Raw genomic sequence first — 23310 nt, forward strand, 5'->3', positions numbered from 1 at the left:
ATGAACGTCTAAATTTAATAATATTGTCTGCACAACGTAGAGATAAATTATAGAATATATATATATATATATATATATATATATATATATATATATATATATATATATATATATATATATATATATATATATATAACCTCTTAAGATCAATAAACCAATAAACAAACCAATAAACAAAACAATTGGATAAAATCTAATGTGTGACTGTTATGTTTGTTGAATTTTTTATATTATATGTATATTGTATTTATGTTGGCATAATTATTATTGTTGTTATTGTTCAAATTTTTTTTGCATTATTATTATTTTTGTTGTTGCCATTATTATGAACAATAAGCTCTTTTTGAAAAAATAAATGAGATCCTGGGAGGGAAAGTAGAACTATAGCCTATAAAATATGGGCTAAATGTGCAAATATGCCTAAAATGAATGAAATAAAGTAATATTCTTTTGACAATGATGTTTTTATGGGTTATTGTGCATTTAGAGGCATCCAGCAGCTCTTTAAACGCGTGTTGTTGAGTGGAACACGTGGTTTTCCACTCACAAACACGTTTAAAGTGCTGCTGGACTAATATCTCGTGTTCTCTCGCGATATTTCCCCGCGAGAACTCCCCGTACCAAAACATTAGCTTCCTCACGCGGCTAGTTCGGCTAAAAAACGTGGATTTTCTACAGAAACTCTTCGTCTGTCGCTCGTCCGCTTCCCGGGATGACGGCACAGCGGACAGATTCACCGCCACAAGTCGGAATGTAACGCGAGGAGGTAAAGAAAAGTTGTTTTAAAGTGTTGTTTGTGGCGCTAGCCGGCGAGCTAACGATAGCATCACTGAGAACTGCCGTTGAGGCGTTAGCTTAGCGGTTAGCGGCTAATTTAACGGGCTGAACCAAAAAGTCTAAAATCCTCTTAGCTTCTTTGAAGTCTTAGTAAAACATCCAACGACTTGTGGCTTCTTAAATACGTGCTGCGTTCACGTACGATCCCAGTTCAGTACAAACTCCAGTTTGGTTAAACAGGAAACTGACAGCTGCAGAATTATTGGGATTTGATGTGAGTCGAAGCTGAATCAGAGAGTTTTACTGTTTAACTGACAAGAAAATACTCAGAGCTGTGAGACTAACTCCAACCTAAACACCTCCACACGTTGTGGCTGTACTTTGTTTAGCATACAGTGAATATTCTGAACTTGTAACTGTTCAATCTTATTTTTTTGTACATAAACTAGAACATATGCTACATAGGTGTTTTTATATTTACATAAAATCTGTGCAGTATAAATACTTCTGTCAACATTTCCACTCCTTAAAGAATCTGTGCAGCACCCCTGACATGTGCAGTGTTATTCCTGTCATTACTACTCATGTATATCTCGGTTTATTTAGGTTGTTTTGCACTAATTTTCTAAATGTTTGCTCCATCTCTGCTGCTGAAGCTGTAAATGTCCCGCTGTGGGATTCATGAAGGACCGTCTTATCATTAATTCACCTTCTGTTTATTTTTCTTGGTATTTAGTTCAGAGTTTACATTCGATTTTGTCTTTTAGACTCTATTCCATGGCATCCACTTAGACTCTTTGGATTTTGTACTTTCTAATCTTTTTTTTAACTATTATTTCTATTTAATCACTAATCTCTCTGTAGTGTGTTTATTTCACTAACCTTTATTTATTGAACAGTTTCCTCTGGGATGAATAAAGTTGATCTGATCTTAAGAAGAAGGTTTTAAAAAGTGTTAAATTTATTCTCTTTGCTCCATTTTTCCAGTTCTGTGGCTCAGTTTAAGTAAAAACTTCTAATGAGGAGCTCAGGCTAAGATGAACCAGATTTAGATTTAGATTTTAGTTTAACAGGAAATGTTTCGTAGTCGTGGAAAAAACACGGAGAGGCTTCAGTTTGTATTTTTATTTATTTTTAGCCTGTGATTGGGCTCAGTGATCTGCAGTAATAAGATGTTATTAAAATTGTAGGAAATTAGAAATCAGTAATAATAGAAAATAAATAGAAAAAAGAAATAATTTCATAAAAGTGTATATATATTGTATGTATATAATTCATATTTTTTAAAATCAGATTTATTTCTCGTTTTTTACAGTGAACATCAGTTGAACTGACTGAGGAATATTTTATTTATTATTTTGCATTACAGAACTCAATTTTCTCTGAACTCAAAAAGATTCATGCAAACTGTTGTTTGGTCTTTTTGTTTTTTGAGCTCAACATTATTATTATTTTTTAGCATAAATTTAACTTTAATTTGCACGGAGAGAGATTTATCTTGTTCTAAATCTGATTTTTATTTTATTTTATAAATCCACTAATTTATAGTCAGAAATAACTGATTTTATGCATGTGTGTTTATATTTTTGAAATAGGTCATAATTAAAAACACTTTTAATTGTAGGTTGAAAAAATTAATAAAAGCATAATTTAATTAAAAGTTTTCTTAACTGAAAAGTTTTTTTTAAAGCCCAATTTTTATTTTTGTGGGTGACTTTACACAGCATTAATGTTATCTAATTGTATTCTAAATATTTTTATTATTTTGGAAAAATTTATACACACACACACACACACACACACACACACACACACACACACACACACACACACACACACACACACACACATTTTAATCAAAGGTATTTCTAATTACTATATATATTAGTAATTATATTAGTAATTATATTACTAATATATATATACACACACACACACACACACACACATATATATAAAAACAAGTTGTAATTAAAAATACCTTTGATTGAAAATCATTGAAAACTGTTTTGTTGATTATTTTTTAGCATAAATTTAACTTTAATTTGCAGAGTGAGTTTTAGATTGTCATGTTCTAAATAGTGACTTAGGAATTTTTTTATTTTAATTTTTTGTAGTGTAGTTCAGTCATTTTATGCATGAGTGTAAATATATTTGAACTAAGTTGTAATATAAAAATACCTTTAATAGAAACCAAACATTATTTTTCTGGGTGACTTTGTACAACTTTCATTTTATCTAATTTTAATCTAAATATTTTTGTCCTTTAGAAAAAATCTACCACCCTAATTTTTGTATATTGTGTTGATTTATTTTTTCTTCTTCTTTTGCATTTGTTGAGGCTAAATTGACTTTAATTTTATGTAATTTTATTCTCAATATATATTTATTTTTAAATCTCCTACAGTAATTTTTGCATATTGTGTTGATTTATTTTTTCTCGTTTGTCTCTTTTATTTGCTTTTGCACATTTGCACCACTTTAATTTGTCAGAGTCCTCTCTAACCTTGTTCTAAACCTTATTTTAATCATATTTTATTATTTTTATTGTGTTTAGTCCTCTCTAGCGTCGTTCTAAATCTTATCTTAATCCTATTTTATTCTTTTCTGGCTGTATATTCGGTAGAGAGGTAGTTTTCCAGTGCAAGAGGATCTTCTTACCTCGGCTCTTCCTCTCTCCAGCTGCATTCATTGATAATAAACCTCAGAGGCCTCCTTTCCAAGTTGTCCCTGAACGCACCACCGTTCTCGTTCAGTGATTTAGTGTCTTTTTATTGTTAACTTTGCCTCTTTTAGCGGTGATTTTGTGTCTTTTGTGTGTTTTTGTGTTGATTTTGTGTCTTTCTTTCGGTGATTTTGTGTTTTTGTGTTGATTTTGTGTCTTTCTTTGGTGATTTTGCGTCTTTTAGTGGTGATTTTGTGTCTTTTAGTGTCGATTTTGTGTCTTTCTTTGGTGATTTTGTGTCTTTTGTGTGTTTTTGTGTTGATTTTGTGTCTTTCTTTCGGTGATTTTGTGTGTTTTTGTGTTGATTTTGTGTCTTTGGTGATTTTGCGTCTTTTAGTGGTGATTTTGTGTCTTTTAGTGTCGATTTTGTGTCTTTTAGTGTCGATTTTGTGTCTTTCTTTGGTGATACTGTGTTTGTTTTTGTGTTGATTTTGTGTCTTTCTGTGGTGATTTTACGGCTTTTAGTGGTGATTTTATGTCTTTTGTGGTAATTTTAGGTCTTTTTGTAGTGATTTTAGGTCTTTTTTGGTGTGTTTTTTGTCTCGTTGTGGTGATTTTGTGTCTTTTAGTGGTGATTTTATGTCTTTTGTGTCTTTTTGTGGCGATTTTGTATCTTTCAGTGTCAATTTTGTGTCTTTTTGTGGTGATTTTGTGTGATTTTGTGTTGATTTAGTGTCTGTTGATTTTGTGTCTTTTTGTGATGATTTTGCATCTTTTAGTGGTGATTTTGTGTCTTTTTGTGGTGATTTTGTGTCTTTTGTGTGTGTTTGTGTTGATTTTGTGTCTTTCTTATGTGATTTTTTTGTCTTTTTGTGGTGATTTTGCGTCTTTTAGTGGTGATTTTATGTCTTTTGTGGTAATTATAGGTCTTTTTGTAGTGATTTTATGTCTTTTTGGTGATTTTTTTTGTGGTGATTTTGTCTCTTTTTGTAGTGATTTTCTGTCTTTTGTGGTAATTTCATGTCTTTTTGTGGTGATTTTGTGTCTTTCTTTGGTGATTTTGTGTCTTTTTGTGGTGATTTTGCGTCTTTTAGTGGTGATTTTATGTCTTTTGTGGTAATTATAGGTCTTTTTGTAGTGATTTTATGTCTTTGGTGTTTTTTTTCTTTTTGTTGTGATTTTGTCTCTTTTTGTAGTGATTTTCTGTCTGTTGTGGTAAATTCATGTCTTTTTGTAGTGATTTTGTGTCTTTTGTGTCTTTTTGTGTTGATTTAATGTCTTTCTTTGGTGATTTTGTGTGTTTTTGTGTTGATTTTGTTTGTTGATTCATTGATAATAAACCTCAGAGACCTACTTTCCGAGCCGTTCCTGAACGCAGCACCGCTATTCGGTGCAGCACGCGGCCGGTCGCAGTTTACGGTCCGTCCGGTGCGCGCGGAGCCCGTTTACCGGAGGTTTACCGGCGGTTTACCGGCAGGATGCAGCTCCGGAGGGATGCCGGGAGATGCTGAAGCAGCGCCGGGCTTCTGCTCCGCCGTCCTCCCGAACCTCCTCCCGAACCTCCTCCCGAACCTCCGGGACCTCCACAGCCTCCCCTGCTGCTTTGTCTTCCCGTGGCCCGCAGACAGCGACGGGTAGGTGACCGGAGAGGCTCCCGGTGCTCCGGTAGAGATGATAGAAAGATGGACACCGAGCAGAGTCTGGAAATCTACCGGAGTCTGAGGAAATGTGATGAAGAATGAGAAGAAAAACCTTCATAGTTTAATTATTTCTGAAAGAAAAGCATATTATTATTATTATTATTATTAAAGGACTAATCCTGTGCTTTATTTGAGCTACTGTGGGGAAATTCCTTCATATTTTTATTATTTCTGCTGGAAAACCACAATATTACTATTATTAAAGGGTTGATCTGGTGTTTAATGTGTAATAATAGAGGCTCTGAGGGAATATTTCCTTCATACTCTTATTATTGCTGAAAGAAAAGCATATTATTATTATTATTAAAGGACTAATCTGGTGTTTAGTGTGTAATTATAGAGGCTCTGAAGGAATATTTCCTTCATATTTTTATTATTTCTGCAGAGAAAATGTGAAATTCAAGTTATAAAAGGACTAATCCTGTGTTTTATTTGAGCTACTGTGGGAAAATTCCATCATATTTTTAGTATTTCTGCAGAAAATCAGGAAATATTATTGTAATAAAGGGCTAATCAGGTGTTTTATTATTTTTATGGTCATTTTTGTTTTTTGTGTAATGATTTTTCATATTTTTGTGATTTAGCTTCTTTTTATGATGATTTTGCATCTTGTAGTTATTTAGTGTCTTTTTATTGTTAATTTACCTGTTTTTGTAGTAATTTACCTCATTATAATTTTTCATCTTTTAGTGGTGATTTATTGTGTTTTTTTGGTCATTTACCTCATTTTATTATATTTTTCATCTTTTAGTGGTGATTTATTGTGTTTTTGTGGTAATATTTGTGACTCTGTGACACTTAAGTCCAAAATCTAACACAAATATCCCCAAATATGATGAATAATGTGGTGAAATTCCTTCATATTTTTATTATTTCTGCGGAGAACAGAGGATCTTATTAAAGGGTTAATTCAGTGTTTTATTATTTCTACATAGGGTTACTTTTTATTTTCTGAGTGATGATTTTGCATATTTTTGATGAGTTAGCTTCTTTTTATGATGATTATGTATCTTTTAGTGGTGATTGATTATGTTTTTGTGGTAATTTTCCTCATGTTGTTATAATTTTTCATCTTTTAGTGGTGATTTGGTGTGGTTTTTTTTACTAATATGCCATATTTTAGGATGATTTTGCGTCATTTTCTGGCGATATTTGAGACTGTGACTGAGTGAATATTTTCATCTCATTTTTTAATTATTTCTGCAGAAAAAATATGAAATTCAGATTATTAAAGGGCTAGTTTTGTATTTTATGCGATACAGACCTGATCAAAATCTTAAGACCAGTTGAAAAATAGCTAGAATTTACCTTTTGCACATTTGGATCTTAATGAGGTTTTAAGTAGAGCTACAATATGCAAAAGCAAGAAGGGGGAGTGAGACAAAAAGCACTTTGAAAAAGTAATTTATTGAAAACAACAAGTAAACTGAAATAGGCTGTTTATCAGCTGATCAAAAGTTTAAGACCACAGGCTATAAAAGCCCAAATCTGCTCACAATTCTCATCTTCTGTCAGGCATTCACACGGTCATGCCCTCCTGATGGCTAAAGCTAAGAAGCTTTCTCTTCTTGAACGTGGTCGGATCGTAGAGCTGCATAAGCAAGGCCTCTCACAGCGTGTCGTTGCTGCTGAGGTTGGACGCAGTAAGACAGTCATTCTAAATTTTTTGAAAGATCCTGAGCATTAAGGCTGCACAGTGGTGTAGTGGTTAGCACTTTCGCCTTGCAGCTAGAAGATCCCTGGTTCGCGTCCCGGCTTTCCCGGGATCTTTCTGCATGTTTCCATGTTCTCCCTGTGCATGCGTGGGTTTTCTCCGGGTACTCCGGCTTCCTCCCACAGTCCAAAAATATGCTGAGGTTAATTGATCATTCTAAATTGAACGTAGGTGTGAATGTGTGAGTGATTGTTTGTCTCTGTATGTAGCCCTGTGACAGACTGGTGACCTGTCTAGGGTGTCCCCTGCCTTCACCTGAGTCAGCTGGGATAGACTCCAGCCCCCCATGACCCTAGTGAGGATTAAGCGGTGTATAGATAATGGATGGATGGATCCTGAGCATTATGGAACAAAAAAGTCAAGTGGTAGACCCAAAAAAATTACACCTGCGCTGAGCCGGAGGATCCGATTGGCTGTCCGTCAAGACACAGGGCGGTCCTCGACCCAAATTAAGGCCCTTACTGGTGCCGACTGCAGCGCAATAACCATCAGACGGCATCTGCAGGAGAAGGGTTTCAAAAACAAAAAAGGAATTCAAAGACCTCGTCTCCTACAACGCCACAAAACTGCCCTTTAGACTTTGCCAGGGAGCATCAAACATGGGACATTGAAAGGTGGAAAAAACTTTTATTCTCTGATGAGAAAAAATATAACCTTGACGGTCCAGATGGCTTCCAACGTTACTGGCATGACAAGGAGATCCCACCTGAGATGTTTTCATGATCTGTGTGCTTTTTCATTCAGTGGAACACTGGAGCTTCAGGTGGTGCAGGTCGTCAAACGGCGGCTGGTTACATGCAGATGTTGCATGCATTACCTCATTAAGATCCGAATGTGCAAAAGGTAAATTCTAGCTATTTTTCAGCTGGTCTTAAGATTTTGATCAGGTCTGTATATCTGGGACCCTGTGATGCTTAAAATCCTAAATCTAACACAAATATCCCCAAATATGTTGACTAATGTGGTGAAATTCCTTCATATTTTGATTATTTCTGCAGAGAAATCAGGATATTATTATTAAAGCATTAATTTGGTGTTTTATTATTTCTACCTAGGTTTACTTTTCACTTTCTGAGTGATGATTTTGCATATTTTGGCAAATTTGCCTCTTTTTATGATGGTTTTACATCCTTCAGAGGCGTTTGTGTATTTTTGTGGCATCGTTGCCTCTTTTTGTGGTCATTTGCTTCGTTTTGTGATGATTTTCATCTTTTAGTGGGGATTTAGTGTGTTTTTGGTGATTTTGCGTCATTTTGGAGTGATTTATTGTCTTTTTATTGTTAACTTTGCCTCTTTTTGTACTATTCTGCCTAATTTTTTTTTACAATTTTGCATCTTTCAGTGGTGGAATTTGAGACTCTGTGACTCTGAGTGAATATTTCCATCATATTTTTATTATTTCTGCAAAGAAAACTTTTTAATGATGATTTAGCATCTTTTAGTGGTGATTTTGTGCACTTTTTTCCCAGAACTTTGCCTCTTTTTGGTGATTTTTTCCTCCATATGTGAGCATCTTTTTTCAGTGAATTTGCATCTTTTTATGTTGATTTTGTATCTTTTAGCGGTGGTTTATTGTATTTTTGTGGTGACATTGCCTCTTTTAGTGCTAATTTTCCTCTTTTTGTTACAATGTTGCATCTTCTCAGTGATTTTATGTGTTTTTGTTGTAACTTTGCTTCTTTTTGTGATGACTTTGCATCCTTCAGAGGTGGTTTTGTGTATTTTTGTGGCAACATTGCGTGTTTTTGTGATAATTTGCCCCGTTTTGTAATGATTTTTTGTGTTTTTGCAGTGATATTTGAGACTCTGTGACTCTGAGTGAGAATTTCCATCATATTTTTATTATCTCTGCAGAGACAGCGTGACGTTCCTGTGCATTTTTGGTGATTTTGCTTCTTTTTGTGTTGAATTTTCACCTTATAGTGATGACTTTGTATATTTTTGCAGTAACCTTGCCTCTTTGTCATGATTTTGTGATCTTATGCTGTTTTATGGTGATTTTGTGTCTTTTTGTGGTCATTTTGTGTCTTTTTGTGGTGGTTTTGTATATTTTTGTAGTAACCTTGCCACTTTGTTATGATTTTATGGTGATCTTGTGTCTTTTTGTGGTGATTTTGCATCTTTTAGTGGTGATTGGGTGCGATTTTGTGGTGATTTTGTGTATTTTTCTGGTGATCTTTGGGACTGTGTGACTGTTATTTCTCACACAGAGAGCTCGGTATTGTCATTTTAAAGGACTAATCCTGTGTTTTTGTGGTGATATTGTGTGTTTTTGTGATGATTTAGTGTCTTTGTGAGGTGATTTTGTGTCTTTTTGTGATGATCTTGTGTGTTTTTGTGGAGATTTTGTGTATGTTTGCAGTAACCTTGATTCTTCGTCATGATTTTCTTGTGATTTAGTGTCTTTGTGAGGTGATTTAGCATCTTTTTCTTGTGATTTCATGTGATTTTCTGGTGTTTTTGTGGTGATCTTTGGGACTGCTGTTATTTCCACACAGGGAGCTGCGTCTTCTCATATTAAAGGGCTAATCCTGTGTTTCCAGCACTGTATTTGTGGTTCTGGTTGCTGTATTTCTGCTGCTCTGAGTCTTTCCAGTGTCAGCAGCAGCTAAATAATAGATGGACGCTCTCACCTCGTGCTTTTAATAGACTGCCGGCGCCTCGCTGCTGCTTCACACAACTTCTTCTGCAGAAAACAGAAGCAGCTGAGAGACGTCAGAATGTGAAACCTGTGTGTGTTTTTAGATGAGGCTGAATTTCTGCCTCCTCGGGTTCCTGCCGGCCCGTTGCTTTTAATTTCCTGATCCGTCTCCGCCCAGCGCTGACGTGGTGTTTGTGCTTCGTCAGGCCGGTTTTGATAATCAGCGTCTAGGAGAACGACTCTTTGTCTGCTTTGTTCTGAGCTTCACCTGAATGAGCAGCAGCAGGGTGTGTGTGTGTGTGTGTGTGTGTGTGTGTGTGTGTGTGTGTGTGTGTGTGTGTGTGTGTGTGTGTGTGTGTGTGTGTGTGTGTGTGTGTGTGTGTGTGTGTGTGTGTGTGTGTGTGTGTGTGTGTGTGTGTGTGTGTGTGTGTGTGTGTGTGTGTGTGTGTGTGTGTGTGTGTGTGTGTGTGCGCGAGCACGGTGACCCTCATGTTCAAGGACAGAGTCTGCAGCTGGAAACGCCGGCTTTCTCTCTCGCAGGTCCAGATTAAACATGAAAATGACAATAAAAAGATGTCAAAGAAATAAAATTACAACAAAATATTTTCATGGAGGTTTTGGGACGATTTAGCCGATGCTTGTGGTTTTAATGCATGTTTTTATTGTAATATAATGTGCAAAATTACCAGTAAAAGATGCAAAATCATCACAAAAACACACAAAAGACACAAAATCATCACAAAAAGACACAAAATCATCACAAAAACACAGAAAATCATCTTTAAAAAAACACAAATTGATGCTAAACCATCATAAGCAGAAGCAGAATCCGTGAAAAGATGCAAAAATCTGCACAACAAAAGGCATGGTTCACACTAAAAGATGCAAAATGACTGTGATTTTGCATCTTTTAGTGTTGACTTTGTCTCTTTTTGTGGTAACTTGACCTCTTTTGTGATGATTTTGTGTGTTTTTGTGGTGTTTTGTCTATGTTGTGGTAACTTTCCCTCTTTAATGATGGTTTTGCGTCTTTTTGTGGGGCTTTTCTATCTTTTTGTGATAATTTGTGTATTTTCCTGATTATTTTTGCAGCTGTGTGTTGTTTTGGTTTATTTGTGATGATTTTGTGTTTCCATGGTAATTTTCTTCTTTTTAGGTTAATTTTTGTCTTTCAGTGGTAGTTTTGTGTGTTTTTGAAGAACCTTTTGTTCTTTGTGTGATGACTTTGCGTGTCTGTAGACGATCCTGGTGGTATTTCATCGTCTGACTGGCTTCATTCTTGAGTCGTGGACGTTATTGATCAGATCTTCAGCTCCGGTGTCGCTGCTGCTGAAAGGGATTAATAATAATAAAGATCTGTTTCTCTGCTAGAGTTTGTGTGAGACGTCCTGCTTCGTTACAGTGTATTATTAAAATGTGATAAGTTGTGTTTAGCTGATTTTTTTCATGAATATTTTGTCTCTTTGAGGCAAATTTGTGTCTTTATGTGGTGATTTTGAACTTTTTTTGGGTGTTTTACATCCTTTTAATGCTCATTTCGCACCTTTCTGTGGTAATTTAGCCCGTATTTGTGGTTATTTTGCCTCTTTTTATGGTGATTTTGCATCTTATTGTGGTGATTTAAGCTATTTTTGCTGCTGTTTTGGATCTTTTAATGGTGGTTTAGAATTTGTTTTGGTGATTTTGCATCTTTTCATGGTGACTGAATCTCTTTATGGTGATTTTGTGTCTTTTTATGATTATTTCCCATCTTTAAATAGTGATTTCCTGTCTTTTAATAGTGATTTAGTCTCTTTTTGTAGTAACTTTGCCTCTTTTTACAATGATTATGTGTCTTTTAATGATGATTTCCTGTCATTTTATAGTGATTTTGTGTCTGAAAAGCTGCAGAGCTTTCAGTCTAAATCTGGCATTTCTGTTTTCTTTCTGTTTCTGGTAAATGGAAGCCAGAACTGTTGTCGTGGTTGTGCAGCGTTAATGCATCAGATTGTGTGTTTAATACTAGAACAGGGCTGAGGGTTCAGGCTGCAGCGGTTTGTTGTCCATCAGTCAGGAAATGGAGAATGGTCTGACGGTTCCAGCCTCTAATGGACGCTGCTCCTCGTTTCAGAGACTCTTCTTCTTCTTCTGCACGCTAACAAGCCTCCGTCCTCCGTCCCTGATGCCTTCCTGAGCTCCCAGGACGCTTCCAGCGTTTCCCTCCGTTACATAATTCAGTCTGAGAGCTTTTAGATTATCCACTCGTCTGCTTTTTTGTTTTTTGTTGCCTTGGTGAAGTTTGGACTTAAGATAAGTCCTTTATTTCTCCCCACGCCAAGGAAAATTCACATTGTTACAGCAGCTTATGTAGCAATAAACATAGTAATAGTAATAAAATAGTAGTAATAATATTTACAATATGACACACTGTAAGACCATGCAATATAAAGTGGCTTGAAAAAATAAGTTTAAAAAGTGCAAAGATGTAGCAGTGCAATAATGTCAGTGCATATTTTATGGTTTGGGATGATGTGATATGAGTCCAGTTTATGTTAACATCAGCCAGTGATGCTGATGTTGTTCAGTCTTACAGCAGATGGAATGAAGGACCTGCGATAGCGTTCCTTCTTGCAGGGTGGATGTCTCAGTCTGCTGCTGAAGGAGCTGCTTAAAGACCCCACAGTGTCATGCAGTGGGTGAGAGGGATTGTCCATGATGGATGTGAGCTTTGACAACATCCTCCTCTCACCCACCTCCTCTATGGAGTCCAGGGAACAGTCCAGGACAGAACCAGCCCTCCTGACCAGTCTGTTTAGTCTCTTTCTGTCCCTTTCAGTGCTCCCTGCTCCCCAGCAGACCACTGCATAGAAGATAGCAGACGCTACCACAGAGTCATAAAATGTCCTGAGCAGAGTCCTGCACACTCCAAAGGACCTCAGTCTCCTCAGCAGGTGGAGACGACTTTGGTCCTTCTTGTACAGAACCTCTGTATTGTGTGTCCAGTCCAGTTTATTGTTGAGGTGAACACCCAGGTATTTGTATGTGTCCACCATATCAACGTCCAAACCCTGGATGTTCACCGGTGCAGTCTGAGGTGTCCTCCTCCTGCGGAAGTCCACGATCATCTCCTTCGTCTTACTGGCGTTGAGCTGCAGATGGTTTCGCTCACACCAGTCCACAAAGTCAGAGATGACCATCCTGTACTTCCTCTTGTCCCCCTCAGATACCTGACAATGGCTGTATCATCGGAGAACTTCTGGAGGTGACAGCTCCCAGAGTTGTAGTGGAAATCCGATGTGTACAGGGTGAAGAGAAAGGAGGACAGACTGTCCTCTGTGGACCTCCATGCTGCTGACTACCACATCAGACACACAGTCCTGAAGCCTCACGTACTGTGGTCTGTTGGTGAGGTAGTCTATGGTCCAAGCAGCCAGGTGACAGTCTACTCCTGCTCCTTCAAGCTTCACCCTGAGCAGAGAAGGCTGGATGGTGTTGAAAGCACTGGAGAAGTCAAAGAACATGACCCTCACAGTGCTGCTGGGTTTCTCCAGGTGAGTCAGTGATCTGTGCAGCAGGTAGACCACTGCATCATCCACTCCAATGTTCGGTTGGTAGGCGAACTGCAGTGGATCCAGATACTGGCTCACCTGGGGACGGAGGTTCTTGAGGACGATCCTCTCCATGGTCTTCATCAGGTGAGAAGTGAGGGCCACAGGTCTGAAGTGGTTAGGCTCCCTGGGGTTCCTGGTCTTAGAGACAGGAACCAGGCAGGAAGTCTTCCATAACAGAGGAACCCTCTCCAGACTCAGGCTCAGGTTAAAGATGTGCAGCAGCACCTGACAGAGCTGGTCTGTACAGTCTCTAAGGAGTCTGGAGCTGATTCCATCAGGACCTGCAGCTTTCCTGGTCTTGATCTTTTTAAGATCACTTCTCACCTGATCAGCTGTTATGGAGAGGCAGGGGGAGGGGTGATGGTGATGGTGGGGGGTGAGACGAGGAGGGGTGATGGGGCTGTATGTGGAGTCCGGAGGTGGTAGAAGACGGGGATGGGAGGAGGGGTGGTGTTGGTGGTAGAGAGCTGAGGTGTGAAGAAGGAGCTGGCTGGTCGGTGCTTTGATGAGAGGAGGGAGGACTGGGAGCAGAGTCGAATCTGTTAAAGAACAGATTCAGCTCATTGATCCACTCCTGGTCTCCTGGTCTAGCTCCTCTCATGGCCTCTGCTGGAACCAGAGGATGGTTCTGACAGACTTCTGACACAACTTTCCTGCTTTTTTACAAATGATTGGTTCACAAAGATCAGAGCTTCACGTTTAATCAGGAGTTTAATGGAGCTGATTTCAGCTTCTACACTGTGAATATTTTCTGGTTTCTTTCCTCTGTAACAATGGAAGTTGTCGCTAGCTGCAGCTTTATTATTAAATGCTTTTTTTTAATAAAGTTTTTTTTGGTCATTGTATTGACCAAACAATAAAACTCTCTGAACAGAAGGAGCCAATGTATGTTTTTATTTTTTTATGTTGACCAAAACTTTAAAAAAAAAAATTCATTGTAAAATGTTTATTTGCTTTAACAAAAAAAAAATAAGCAAACAAAAAAACCCCTTTTGCTCAACATAAAAAAAAACCAAAAAAGAATATTTGCAGTTTAAAAAAAAACAACTTTTGGTTTAAAAAATACTGAAATATGCAAATACTACTGTTATTATTATTATTATTATTATTATTATTATTATTATTACTTTTTCGTGTTTACCAAAAATAAAAAATAAAAAATGGAAATTTTCATGGTTAAATTATAATTTTTAAACCTTTGATAAACATAAAAAATGATATAAAAACTCCTACAAATATTAATTTTACAATGAAACACGGCAAAGAAAAACAGGAATTCTTCTGAGCTTTTTGTTTTTAACTATTTTTGCTTTTGTTTGTTTACAAGAATAATTTTCAGATTAACTTGCAGGATGAATCCTTTTTAATTGCTCAGATAAAAGAAGCTGCAGGCTAATCATTCTGTTGATTCAATTAATTCCAGTTAGGTTTTCAATATATATATATATTTTTTTTTTACAACAGCAACAATCTGATTTCTAGTCAGCGTTGGTGAGTTGCTGTTCTGATTATTAGCAGAACTTCCAGATGTAAACAGATGTTGTCTTCTGGTTGTGTTGATTTATTTTGAAAACCTTTCACCACGTTTAACTCTGTTTCCCTCGATGGTCTTCCTGAATTTCCTTCTTTAGTTTCTTACCTCATATTTAAAGCAGTCTGTCTTTGAGGTGTTGTAGAAACTCAGTTGATTGGTATTATTATTTATTCTGTCCCCGATCTGTCTCCGTCAGAGAGCCGTCTGGTGTTCCAGAGTTGGACTGCAGCCACCAGCAGCAGGTCCAGACCATGAGTTTGTACGGTTCCGGTTCTGGTTCCGGTTCTGGTACCGGTTCTGGTTCTGGTGCCGGTTCTGGTACTGGTGCCGTGGGCGGGACCAGAGAACGAGGAGGAGGAGCTGAATATTACCGGGAACAACGGCGGTGCTCCAGCGATCGATCACGTGACTCCTCCCACGAGCGATCGGAGAGTCAGCTGACGCCATGCATCAGGAACGTGACGTCTCCGACCCGACAGCACGGTGAGGAAATATGAACGCCAACATCTAGATGAACACCAACATCTAGACCTCTATGCACACCTACAGCCATGACCAAAAGTTTTGAGATTTACACTAGTATTGGTTTTTACAAAGTTTGCTGCTTTAGTGTGTTTTTAGATCTTTTTGTCAGATGTTACTATAATATACTGAAGTATTATTACAAGCATTTCATAAGGGTCAAAGGCTTTTATTGACAATTACAGTAAGTTTATGCAAAGAGTCAATATTTGCAATGTTGACCCTTCTTTTTCAAGACCTCTGCAATTCGCCCTGGCATGCTGTCAATTAACTTCTGGGCCACATCCTGTCTGATGGTAGCCAATTCTTGCATAATCAATACTTGGAGTTTGTCAGAATTTGTGGGTTTTTGTTTGTCCACCCGCCTCTTGAGGACTGACCACAAGTTCTCAATGGGATTAAGGTCTGGGGAGTTCCCTGGCCATGGACCCAAAATTTCGATGTTTTGTTCCCCGAGCCACGTAGTTATCACTTTGGCCTTATGGCAAGGCACTCCATCATGTTGGAGAAGGCATTGTTCATCACCAAACTGTTCTTGGATGGTTGGGAGAAGTTGCTCTCGGAGGATGTTTTGGTACCATTCTTTATTCATGGCTGTGTTCTTAGGCAAAATTGTGAGTGAGCCCAGTCCCTTGACTGAAAAGCAACCCCACACATGGATGGTCTCAGGATGCTTTACTGTTGGCATGACACGGGACTGATGGTAGCGCTCACCTTTTCTTCACCGGACAAACTTTTTTCCAGAAGCCCCAAACAATCGGAAAGGGGATTCATCAGAGAAAATGACTTTACCCCAGTCCTCAGCAGTCCAATCCCTGTACTGTTTGCAGAATGTCAGTCTGTCCCTGATGTTATTCCTGGAGAGAAGTGGCTTCTTTGCTGCCCTTCTTGACACCAGGCCATCCTCCAAAAGTCTTCGCCTCACTGTGCATGCAGATGCACTCACACCTACCTGCTGCCATTCCTGAGCAAGCTCTGCACTGGTGGTGCCCCGATCCCACAGCTGAATCAACTTTAGGAGACCGTCCTGGCGTTTGCTGGACTTTCTTGGGCGCCCTGAAGCCTTCTTCACAACAACTGAACCTCTCTCCTTGAAGTTTTTGATGATCCGATAAATGGTTGGTTTAGGTGCAGTCTTAGTACCAGCAATATCCTTGCCTGTAAAGCCCTTTTTGTACAAAGCAGTGATGGCTGCATGTGTTTCCATGCAGGTAACCCTGGTTAACAGAGGAAGAACAATGATTTCAAGCACCACCCTCTTTTAAAGCTTCCAGTCTGTTATTCTAACTCAGTCAGCATGACAAAGTGATCTCCACCTTATCTTCATCAGCACCCTCACCTGTGTTAACGAGAGAATCACTGACATGATGTCAGCTGGTCCTTCTGTGGCAGGACTGAAATGCATTGGAAATGTTTTTGGGGGGATTAAGTTCATTTTCATGGCAAAGAGGGACTTTGCAATTAATTGCAATTCATCTGATCACTCTTCATAACATTCTGGAGTACATGCAAATTGCCATCATAAAAAAATGAGGCAGTAGACTTTATGAAAATTAATATTTGTGTGATTCTCAAAACCTTTGGCCACGGCTGTAGACCTCTATGAACACCAACATCTAGACCTCTATGAACACCAGGTTCCTTTTCCTGTGATTATTTTATGTTTATTTGTCTGTGTTCGTACAGATCGTGAGCGTGGGGATGGAGGTTCCTCCTCCAGGTCCTCCAGTCCTCGTCCTCCCAGAGGTTCTCTTCCTTACGCCCCAGTAGGAGGAGCTCTGATCGGAGGACACATCCCTCGGTCTCGGGGTCTGGCCGGAGCCGACCACCACCCCAAAGTTCTGGGTCCAGGATCCTGTGATCTGATCTACGTCTACGACCTGAGCAGTAAAGAAGGCCACCGAGGAGGCCTCAGGCTCGGGGAACGAGTGACGCTTATTGTGGATAACACCAGATTTGTGGTGGATCCGGCTATTTTCACCGCTCAACCCAACACCATGCTGGGCAGGTAACCACCAGAGTTCTACCTTCAGACTGGGAATATCTCCAGAGTTCCAGGTCCTTGAAGTCCATAGAGGAGAACGTCCCCTGGAGAAAGTTCGAGAGTAGACCTACCGACAACTGGACAGTTGGTAGGTCTACTCTAAAACTTTCTTCAGTTGTTGGTAGGTCTACTCTAGAACTTTCTCCAGTTGTTGGTAGGTCTACTCTAGAACTTTCTCCAGTTGTTGGTAGGTCTACTCTAGAACTTGCTCCAGTTGTTGGTAGGTCTACTCTAGAAGTTTCTCCAGTTGTCGGTAGGTCTACTCTAGAACTTTCTTCAGTTGTCGGTAGGTCTACTCTAGTACTTTCTCCACTTGTTGGTAGGTCTACTCTAGAAGTTTCTCCAGTTGTTGGTAGGTCTACTCTAGAACTTTCTTCAGTTGTCGGTAGGTCTACTCTAGTACTTTCTCCACTTGTTGGTAGGTCTACTCTAGAACTTTCTCCAGTTGTCGGTAGGTCTACTCTAGAACTTTCTCCAGGAGACGTTCTCCTTTCCTGCTTCCAGTCTTTAAGTTTAGTCTCACTTAGAACATTCCAGGTCCTTGAAGTCCATAGAGGTGGGTCCAGATTTATCACTTTTTAATGGACTTTTTCAGAACTTCATCAGTCCAGCAGATAGAACCATGACTTTTAGGAGGCAAAACATCTGAGTTCTGGTACAAACTGACCCCAGATCAATTTTACATCCATCCAGGTGTCTCTGTCTGAAGATAATCCAGATTTAATGACTTCCGGACAAATTTCGAGTCATTTTGGACAAAATTTCAGGTCCTTTAGAACATTTTGGGAATAATTTGGGGAAATATTGAGTCATTTTGGGAGGTTTTTGACAGTTTTTTCACGGAATTTTAATTATTTTGGGACAATTTAGTGTAATTTTGGACATCTTTTGTCATTTTTTAAAAATTTTGACATATTTTTGACAAATATTAAAATATTTGGGACGATTTTTGTGTAATTTTAGCCAAGTTTCATGTAATTTGTCCAGTTTTAATAAAACAAACAAACAAAAAAAAAAAAAAAAGGTCAACATTCTGGTAAAACCGACCCAAGATCAGTTTTACATCCATCCAGGTGTTTCAGTCTAAACACTGAATCTGGTTTGTGTTCAGAACCATTTTTTCTATAGTTTTTTCAACGGTTGACTCAGAAACTAGATCATTTTCAAGCAATTTCGGACAATTTTCCTTTCATTTTCAACAAATTTCCTGTAATTTTGGATCATTTTGGAGTAATTTTGCTCAAATTTTGAGTCATTTTCTGTCATTTTGAAGCATCGTGGACTAATTTTGTGTCGTTCTGCAAATCTTCAGTCAGTTTGGATCATTTTTGAGCCATTTTGGGTGAATTCTGACTCATTTTGGACAATTTTCTGGTCATTTTCAACAAATTTTATGTCAACTTGGATCTTTTCTTATCATTTTGGATCATTTTTGTGTCTTTGGGATCATTTTCAAGTCATTTAGGACAAATTTCATGTCATTCTGGACTCATTTTCTGTAATTATGGATCATTTTAATGTCGTTCTGGTTCTCACCTGGATGGATGTAAAACTGAAACCGTATTCTTGATGCTGGTTGAGAAACTCAGTTACTGAGGGGTTTTTTTCTCCCTGTTTTCCTTGAACCTCATGTATTCCAGTATCTTTGTTCCCTTCAGGCTTTAGTAAAGCTGGATGTTTCTGTTGACCTTTCACTCCAACCATCTGCCAGATTTACTGCATGTGAGCTGAACGGACGAAAACTAAAGTGTTCCCGTTCCATGAACACGCTTCAACATGCATTTAACGTGTTTCAGAACAAGCTGTGCCGTTGGGATTACAGTTTCCGTCAAGATTTTGCTGTTGTACCATTGAAGCTTCACAAACAACCGATGGCTGCAGGTTTTTGCTCTTTTCTTCACCAGGATGTTTGGTTCTGGACGGGAAAACAACTTCACTCGACCCAACGAGAAAGGAGAGTTCGAGGTCGTCGACGGCATCAGTTCAACCGTCTTCAGAGCAATTCTGGTGAGAAACTTTACCTTCCAACCCTGGAGTCAGTCCACAAAAACCAACCAAATCTGAACAGAGATCCTCACAGAACTTCCTCAGAACATCTGGTTCTTCATCTGCAGTAACGTTATCAATGATCAGAGTTCTACCTTCAGACTGGGAATATTTCCAGAGTTCCAGGTCCTTGAAGTCCATAGAGGAGAACATCCCCAGGAGAAAGTTCAAGACAACTGGAGAGTTGAGTTGTCTCACTTAGTTAATGGACTTTTTCCATCATTTCTGAACCTCAGAACTTCAGTTGTAGTTTTCTTTGCTAATCAAACTTGATATATATCCAAGATTACATATATAAGTGCTCAGAAATGGTTGAAATTGACCTAAAATAGTCCCTAAAGGAGTCAGAATTTGTCAAAATTACACAGAAATTGTCAAATATTAACCAAAATTGCCTAAAATGACACATATTGTTCTGAGTGAAAAATTCTCCAGAGTGACATAAAATTGTCCAAAATGACTTGAGAATTCTACTGAACAAAAAACAAATTTCATCTTTAGTGTGACTCCTTTGGTTGAAACCCTGTTTTCTGTTCTTTAGGCATTGCTCAAGATGTCTTAAAAAATTTTACAAAGTTACATAAAAGTCTGAGTTCCTCCAAATTTGTCCAAAATGACAAAAGAAAGACAGAAAAAATATAGACAAAAGGTGTCCAAAATTATACTAAATTGTCCCAAATGTGTTAAAATTTGTCCAGAATTGCTCAGATTTCTATTATCTTCAGACTGAGACACCTGGATGGATGTAAAACTAATCTGGTGTCAGTTTTTAGCAGAACTCAGATGCTTTTCCTCCTAAATGTCATGGTTCTGTCTGCTGGACTGATGAAGTTCTGAGGCTCAGAAATGATGGAAAATATTCAAAAGCATTGGACAAAATTACAAAACTCTTCCAAATTACTCAAATTTTTCCAAAATGACACCAAGGTTGCACAATATTATTCAACAGTTGATAGTTGGTGTTCATAGTTGAAAATCAGTTCAAAAATGGTCAAAATTACACAAAAGTTGTCCAATATTACATAAAAATGATCCAAAATTTACACAGAAATTTTCTGGAAATACTCTAATTGTTGAATATGACTCAAAAAATGAAATTTATGAAAAAAAGGTTCCAAATGACACAAAAGCTGTCCAAAAATCGCACAAAATTATCCAGTTACTCAAATCTGTCCAAACTTATTCAAAAATTGTCTAAAATGACCCAAAATCACTTATAAATGGCTCAAAATGACAAGAAAATGTTAATAATGAAACAAGTCATCCAAATTTACACATAAAATATAAAAAAAAGACTCAAAACGAGGCAAAAATCAATCTAAAGGTGTCCAAAATGACAAATGTCCATGTAAAACTTCAAATTTGCTTAAATGTGTTTTTCATCCATGAAAATCATCCAAAATTACACAAAAAAATGTCCAAACCTTCTCAAAATTTATCCACAATGAATCACAAATTGTTCAAAATGTCGTGAAAATTCCCCCAAATTACTCTAAAACCTGTTCGAAATAACAGAATTTTTGGAAAATTACTCAAATTTTCCCCAAATTACACCAAAGTTGCACAATATTACACAACAATAGTTGAAAATTACTTCAAAAATGGTCAAAATTACATAAAAATTGTCCAATATTACATAAAAATGATCCAAAATTACTCAAAATAGTTTTCAAAAACTGTCCAGAATGACTGAAAAACTGTATTTTTTATGCTGTATTCATCACATGAAGGTAAACTGTGATCATTCATGATGTTCCTGGAGATGATGAGATGGTTCTGAGGAGGTCAGATGAGGACTGATGGATGTTTCTTGGACTTGTTTTCCTCTCCTTCTGGTTTCCGTCTCTTTCTACTTGCTCCTCTGTTCTTCTTCCTCCTCTCCTCCATCTTCTCCGTCACTCTCAGCCTCCATGTTTTATTCAGCTTCTAATTCTTCCACTAGTGCCACAGAGAAGACGTCCGTCTCCTCCTCTGGCCTTTCCTTCTTCCAGTCCAGTGGTTCTTCTGGCTTTAGCTCCAATATAAAACTACATTTAGCCTCCAGTAGAAGCAGCAGAACCTTCAGGTCATCCACATGCAGGGGAAAGTTTTAAGTCTCCAGCTGTTTTTACATCATGTTTGGTTGATTTCTTTGAGCTGTTTGAACTTTTTAGCTTTGTCCTTTTCTCTTCTGAGAGTTTAATAATGAAGCATCATGAAGCTGCAGATGGAGCTGACGCTGGAACCACAACATCAGCTGTTTTTATTTTAGGAAACACTCTGCAGTCAGATAACGGCGATCATTTATCCGTTAAAGCCTCCTGAAGGCCTGAACTGAAGCTGTGGTTCTGTTGTTCATGGAGATAATGAGCTGTAGTTGACAGAAACCACTTTTCTACCATCCGTTCTCATGAAGACAACAGAAGCTCCGGTTCTTTTTAATGTGTTTAATCAGAACGAACACACAACCTGTAAGAAATACCGTCTTTGTTAAGGTTTTTAAAAATGAAAATGGATTTTATTGGTTGAAAAACAGACATTTATACCCAAACTGCAGCTCGTTTTAAAGAACAAAACTCCACTGATTGAATTCAGCTTCAAGTAAAATTTAAAATAACCTAAATATAAGTGGTTTAGTGTCATCACAGCTGGACAAACATGGAAAAACAACGACATCTAGATCAGTTTAAAAGTATTAACGAAATATATTATGTAAAAATATATTAACTGAAAAGGCAGAAGAAGAAGGTCCTGATGTCAGTAAATGTAGATCAGCTGTAGTTCCTGGTTGTTCCAGTAGGTGGAGCCTCTTTATCGCAGCTACGCAAACTTCCAATACAGCAACATTTCATACAGTTTTCTTACGTGAGCTTCGGTTGTAGGCGGTAAAATGACCAAAATATGGACGTTAATGAGGGTTTCCTGCTCTAGTGGGGCATAAATACAGCAGTGAAACAGTTTTTATCTGTCAAAAAACAGCAGATTTATTGGTAATGTGCAAATCTTTATCTAAATAATAAAAATATCCTTTAATAACTTATTTTGACGTTTCTGTGTTGGGATTTATTGTTGTTATTAGTTAATTTTGGAGAGTTTCTGTGAGTTCTGAAATATCTGAGAGCTTTTTCTCTCTGTTAAGATGAACTTTAGCAGAGAAACTGAGGAGAAGCTGAGGTAGAAATCCTGAAGTTTCCAGCCTGATTGTCGGCATTGTGACTGATTTAAAGCATTTTAAAATGAAGCAAAAGAATCCTTCATGGATTTAAACTTCTCAGAGCCGTGAATGAGATCAATACATGTGATCAAAGCGATTAGTCCTTCAGTCTTTGTGTTGTAGAGCTTCTACTGGAAGTTAAAGTCTGTGAGGTTAAAATAAAGGCAGCTGCAGTTAAATCTGCTTATTAAACTCATCTTCTATCCCTCTGAAATCACTCAAACTGATTTATTGCTCCGTTATCGTCTCTAATTCATGAAAATATGACTTCATTATAAACCGAAGTAGTTTTACTGTTTATGACGTCCTATGCGGAACATCTTCTCTTCATAAACTGATGAGAAAATAAATGACTCAGAAGCAGCAGTAGAACATAAAATATGTCTTTAAAGTCCATCAGTGAAGCTTCTTTCAGCTCTCTAGGAGCCAATTATCACTCCGAGCTCTTCTATTAATGTCTGCCTTCATCAATAAAACACCAAAGCTCATTAAAGCAAACGTCTGAAGGACTGAACCTGAGCTGCAAATGTTCTTAGAAAACTTCCAGGATCCTTTTAGCTGCTGCTCTGGAGCTCTCAGTGTCATGAAATACCACCCAGAGGATCCTGGAAACCTCCTGGAGTTAACGTGAAAGGAGATGTTTGACCAGAAATGTCTCCAAAATAACATTTAGAGTTATTTATTAAAAGCAGTTTCATGGTCGCCTCACAAACTGCCTCGTGACGTCCAAGTCTGAGCAGTTTTTACTCTGAAGGGGTTAAAAAAATGTTTCAAAATGGATAATTCACCACCAAAATAAAACTAGCAGAGCTGCCTGATTGCAAGATCTAAATCTTTGAAATTGAAAGATGTAAGTTGCTCCTCAGAGGTTGTTGTTTCTCCTA

General features: G+C 37.8%; 1 protein-coding gene across 6 annotated transcripts in view; it reads left to right on the forward strand.

Moving 5' to 3' along the window:
- Positions 1–592: 592 nt before the first annotated feature.
- LOC111569309 (BTB/POZ domain-containing protein 10-like) overlaps positions 593–23310 on the forward strand; it is a 41245-nt gene continuing 18527 nt past the window's right edge. For 4 of the 6 annotated variants that reach the window (XM_035948676.2, XM_055009043.1, XM_055009044.1 and 1 more), the window contains exons 1-4: positions 4833–5076; positions 14818–15104; positions 16830–17151; positions 19092–19194. In XM_035948676.2, the coding sequence (XP_035804569.1) occupies positions 4937–5076; positions 14818–15104; positions 16830–17151; positions 19092–19194 (852 nt within the window). In that variant the 5' untranslated portion in view covers positions 4833–4936. Of the gene's footprint in view, positions 767–4832; positions 5077–14817; positions 15105–16829; positions 17152–17222; positions 17276–19091; positions 19195–23310 lie in introns of those variants that run through there. The other 2 variants (XM_023271349.3, XM_035948677.2) reach the window with 2 other exon arrangements.

This window comes from Amphiprion ocellaris, chromosome 3, assembly GCF_022539595.1.
Source record: "Amphiprion ocellaris isolate individual 3 ecotype Okinawa chromosome 3, ASM2253959v1, whole genome shotgun sequence".
In the NCBI taxonomy this organism is placed as follows: domain Eukaryota; kingdom Metazoa; phylum Chordata; class Actinopteri; family Pomacentridae; genus Amphiprion; species Amphiprion ocellaris.